Consider the following 5502-nt stretch of genomic DNA (forward strand, 5'->3'; position numbering starts at 1 on the left):
AAATTTATAGCTTGCTGAAGGACAGAGCTAGTCCAGCACCTCATCTCAAGATCTTTTATATATAGAATTGTACCTTACTGACAATTGATCCTAACTTTTACACACACACACACACACACACACACACACACACACACACACACCCCTTCCTCTCACCCTTAGAAGACCCACAGGTATCTCACACTTGCTAATCAGGAGGCTGACATCTGAGGATGAAGATTTGAAGCCAGCTCAGGTAGACAATCCTAGAGGCTCTCCAACAAATCTCCAATTAACCATCAAAAAGCCAGAATTGTAGGTGTGGCTCAAATGGTAGAGTGCTAACTGTGAGCAAAAAAAGCTAAGGGACAGCACCGAGGCCCTGTATCCATATCTCTGTTCACATGTTCTCACCTCTTTCCTATTTGAATACACTTATCAACCTCTTCCCCCAGCTGTCTCTCTCTCTCTCTTATACACACACACACACACACACACACACACACACACACACACACACACACACACACACAGAGTTCTGGTCCTCCCAGATCTCCTATCATCTCTGTCCATTTTCACACTCCTGTCACCTCTCCACATAACACCCATACTCACACAGCTTACAGATTTCCTCTCTGTCACCAGCAACTAAAGCTGGTTCTGCATCCATGTTTCATCAGAGCAGGCCTGTAATCCTTACAGCCCCTTTGTTTGTTTTATACTTCTGGCCTTTTTTCCTCCAGGGCAGATGCATTATGTATCCAGAGTCTCTGCCAGGAGAGCTGGAGCCCTCTTGGTTTTCTGGGCTCAGTTCTCTTTTCTGTTGAAAAACCCTCTAAGCTCAGGTGGGCTTGGAGCCACTGTGCCGGGGTGCTCAGTCTTTATCTCTCCACTCCTTCAGTGGTGCTGATCGGTGAGTCAGGCGTGGGCAAGACCAATCTGTTGTCCCGATTCACACGCAATGAGTTCAGCCACGACAGCCGCACCACCATCGGGGTTGAGTTCTCAACCCGCACTGTAATGCTGGGCACTGCTGCAGTCAAGGCGCAGATCTGGGACACAGCTGGCCTGGAGCGATATCGAGCCATCACCTCAGCGTGAGCCTGGGCTGGGGGGCTGGGGGGTTGTGGAAGCCCTGGGAAGTCAGGGAGAGGTAGAAGAGGATGGGGAAACAGGGACTCAGCAGTATGCTCCCTGGGGGAGAGCACTGAAGCACTAGTGCTGTGAGCAGCAAACAGAGATAGGATATAAGAAGTAAGACTAACTAGTAGGACTAAACCAAGAGTCATTGCTACCCCTTACTAAGCTTTTGCCATATGCCTGGGAAGATACAAATCATTTGGCACATGTACTATAGTAGTAAGGTGCTCTAATAAATCCCTGTTTAAATACAAGCAAGGTAAAATCTAGGTAGAGCTGGGATGGGGCAGGCTGTGTGGGTTGAGAGTGCCCCTTCAGTTTGGCCCAGTGCTCTGTGCCTGGTAACATTTATCAAATGCCAAGAGCTGGACCCAGAGTGTACATTTTATAAAGTCTCAGAGAATACATAGGAAGTCTAGGCCTCCGAAAACCACATCCAAAGTGTCCTCTGGTCAGTTTCAAGTCCACATGTGTGCAAGATGGTCTATGCATGCATGTATGATGGGGACAGACTGGATCTACTAGGAGGCAGGAAGCAGTATCTACTCTTAGACTCACAAAGGCCATATACATTTCACTCTGTCATTTGACCTCTTATAAGCCCTGATTGCTTCAGCAATAAAACTTGGAAATAATTACACACCACCAGCCCAAGCACAACGCTTTCAACTCTGAGAAAGAGTCTGCCTGCTGGCAGGGATGCCTTGATGGTCAAGCCAGGTACTAGTCCTAGAAAGATGGCCACAGGGGAGAAGATGGCACTGGACTGAGGAAAGATCTCAGAGGTGGAACATCCAGGAGGCACATTTGGCCAGAGTACATAGATGGACTTTGGTGGGTAGTGGGGACTAAAATTGGGACACAGGAGAATGGAAGCAAAAGGGCTTTGAAGAGCTGGTAAGAGGTTGGGAGCAGAGAAGTACACCTTGGGGGTCCCAAGACCAGTGTTCCTAAATTGCACAGGAGCCCTGATCTTCTCAACCAGATTGGATGTCCTCAGTTTCTTTATTTACTAAAAATTGATATACTTTGACTCAGTCATTTTTGGCATGATGACTTTGCTTTGTGGCTGAACCTAATACCTGATCTTTGTCTGCCCACCTATCCTACTCCCATTCAGGTACTATCGTGGAGCAGTGGGGGCCCTCCTAGTGTTTGATCTAACCAAGCACCAGACATATGCCGTAGTAGAACGCTGGCTGAAGGAGCTCTATGACCATGCTGAAGCCACTATTGTCGTTATGCTGGTGGGGAACAAAAGTGACCTTAGTCAGGCCCGGGAGGTTCCCACTGAGGAGGCCCGAATGTTTGCAGGTGAGTACCCAGCCACACCCAATCTGACTCCTGCAAACTTGCCCACACTCAATCAGCTCCAGTTTCCTCAGAGTCTGCTCTACACCCAGCTCCCCTGTGTAGACTTATCTCCACTTCTCTAAGACATGCCTTCATCAGCAATCATAGCTGATTATAAGACAGGCCTACCAGGCACCAGTAGCTCATGCCTGTAATCCTAGCTACTCAGGAGGCTGAGATCTGAAACGTGGTTAGAAGCTAAACCAGGCAGGAGAGTCTGAGACTCTCTCTCTCTCTCTCTCTCTCTCTCTCTCTCTCTCTCTCTCTCTCTCTCACTTTTCTGTTGTTGTTGTTGGTCCTGGGGCCTGAACACTGAGCCTGGGCCCTGTCCCTAAGCTCTTCAGCTCAAGGCCAGCGCTCTACCACTTGAGCCACAGTGCCACTTCCAGCTTTTTCTGCTTATGTGGTGCTGAGGAATTGAACCCAGGGCCTCACGCATGCAAGGCAAGCACTCTACCACTGAGCCACCTTCCCAGCCCCTGCAAAACTTTTTTTTTTTTTTTTTTTTGTCGGTCATGGGGCTTGAACTCTGGGCCTGGGCGATGTCCCTCAGCTCTTCAGCTCAAGGCGAGCACTCTACCACTTGAGCTACAGCACTACTTCCGGTTTTCTGGTGGTTTATTGGAGATAGGAGTCTCACGGTCTTTTCTGCCTGGGCTGGCTTTGAACCGCGATCCTCATCTCAGCCTCCTGAGTAGCTAGGATTACAGGCGTGAGCCACCAGCACCTGGCTGCAAAACTCTTATCTTCAATAAACTATATACACACACACTCACAAAAGCGAGAAAGTCAGCTGTGGCTCAAGAAGTAGAGCATTAGTGAACACAAAAACTCAGGGACAGTGCCCAAGTCCAGAGTTCAAGTCACAAGATTGGCAAACAAAACAAAACAAAACAAAGCCTCAAACAGTCCCACCCCACAATTCTCCAAGATCCTGTTGGGTTCCACTTGGCTATCTCCTGCCCCATTTGCCCCAGGAGTTCTCTAGGTTTAGCAGTAATACAATATGGTGGTTTTGAGGGTAAACTCCAGAGCTCAGCTTCCCACTGCCCCTTGGTGAGTTCTTAGATATGGACCACAGAGCAGATTTCCTCTTCATTTTCTCTGCTTCTGGGTTTCAGTTTCCTAACGGAACATACTCATACACAGCTTTAAGTATTAAGTGAGTTACTACAATGTTTAGTACTTAGTAATGTATATAGTAAACATTAGGTAAATATTATTATTAATTATTGCCTTTGATCCCTCAATTAATGGTGTTTTTCTTCTTGGCAGAAAACAACGGGCTGCTGTTCCTGGAGACATCAGCCCTGGACTCCACCAATGTTGAGCTGGCCTTTGAGACTATCCTCAAAGGTTAGAGCCTGCCTCCATTTGGCAGTCCCTTTCATCCCTAGGGTCAGAAGCCTAATAGACACCCAGCTCTCTTCCAGCTGACTGCCTACCATACTTTCCCTGTGGGCCCCCAGCCTCCTTCTCAGCCACCATTGCCTGTCCCACTTTGGCACAGTGCTCTGCACTTGGTAACTTTCATCTAACTACAAATGCCAAGGAATAGACCCCAAGTATACATTTTGTAAAGTCTCAGGGAGCCTTTATAAACTCTCAGCCTCCCTCAGCCTGATGACAACTGGAAGATCATACTACCCAAAGGTGTGAGTCTTGGTTCCTTCTCCTCCCAGGTAAGTAGAAAGGACCAGATGCTGAAATTTCACTTCTTTCCAGTAGAAACTCCCACCACTGGGACCACTTCTAGTGCTTGGACAGGGCATGATGCATATATGTAGAGGTGGGAAATGGGTGCTAAACCATCTGATCTGATCACTGCCTTCTACTCTCTCAGAGATCTTTGCGAAGGTGTCCAAGCAGAGGCAAAACAGCACCCGGACCAATGCAATCGCCCTGGGCAGTGCCCAATCTGGGCAGGAGCCTGTCTCTGGGGAGAAAAGGGCCTGTTGCATCAGCCTCTGATTTTGACCATGGTCAACCCCGCTCCTCCAACCTTCTGGTACCTGCCCTCCAAACACTACAGGACATTTTCCTGGCCTTTAGTTCCTTGGTCACAGACACTCAGAGCCCTAGGGTCTTCATGTCCCACCACACACATTCATCATCTGTCCATGCCTTCAAATAAAGTTGTTTTGTACCCATGCCTAGCCATCCTGCTGCCTCCCGTCTGTTCTTCCTCTTCTGTCTCTGCCACCCCTCACCCCTCCAATTTTGGTCCCTCTTTTGAGTCCCTGATCCCCTTCTCCCCCTCTCTCTGTCTTCCCTACCATATCCACTGTCCCTCAGGGCCACCTCCCTCTGGAGTTCTGTGGTCTGGGGACAGTGCCAAGGGGGCGGAGGTGCCCATCCATCCCTCTGCCAACCCCTAGGGCAGGTGGGGGAGGTAGTACTACATGGAGGGAGGGGAGGGGTATGTGGAAGGCAAGACAAAAGAAACCATCGGTAGGCACCATCTGGTGCCCAAGGCCCTGGTGCCAAGAACTGAGGTCACTCCAATGCTGGGGCAAGAGAAGGAAGCTGGGGAACAAGCAAGGGAGAAGAGGTGGGGCCAGCCTTGTAGTATGCTGGGGTCCTCCAGCAAGTCCGTCTCCTGGTGCCTTCTTTGGGACAGTATTAGAGTTTTGAATTCAGGGCCTCACACTTACTAGGCAGGCAGGTACGCGACAACTTATGTCACACCCTAGTCCTTATCTAGTCTTTGTCCTGTCTTCAACAGGGATAGATTGATCTTTTTTCGCCTATGCTGCTGAGAGGGTGGAAGATGTCAATGCATTTCCAAGGAAAAGAAGGAAATATATGGGGAAGAAAAATAGAATTGAGTTGGGGGCTGGTGGTTCATGCCTGTAATCCTAGCTTCTCAGGAGATCTGAGGATTGCAGTTCAAAGCCAGCCTGGGCAGAAAAGTCCATGAGACTCTTTATTTTTATTTTATTTTTGTCCATTGTAGGGCTTGACCTCTGGGCCTGAGCTCTGTCCCTCAGCTCTTCAGCTCAAGGCTAGCACTCTACCACTTGAGCTACA

General features: G+C 48.9%; 1 protein-coding gene across 1 annotated transcript in view; it reads left to right on the plus strand.

Moving 5' to 3' along the window:
* Nucleotides 1–4622, plus strand: part of LOC138821587 (ras-related protein Rab-25) — a 9490-nt gene extending 4868 nt beyond the window's left edge. The window contains exons 2-5 of the mRNA XM_070013980.1: nt 881–1076; nt 2240–2433; nt 3748–3828; nt 4316–4622. Of these exons, the coding sequence (XP_069870081.1) occupies nt 881–1076; nt 2240–2433; nt 3748–3828; nt 4316–4443 (599 nt within the window). The 3' untranslated portion in view covers nt 4444–4622. The remainder of the gene's footprint in view (nt 1–880; nt 1077–2239; nt 2434–3747; nt 3829–4315) is intronic.
* Nucleotides 4623–5502: the final 880 nt, after the last annotated feature.

This window comes from Dipodomys merriami, unplaced genomic scaffold, assembly GCF_024711535.1.
Source record: "Dipodomys merriami isolate MVZ:Mamm:240054 unplaced genomic scaffold, mDipMer1.0.p SCAF_92, whole genome shotgun sequence".
Lineage (NCBI taxonomy): Eukaryota > Metazoa > Chordata > Mammalia > Rodentia > Heteromyidae > Dipodomys > Dipodomys merriami.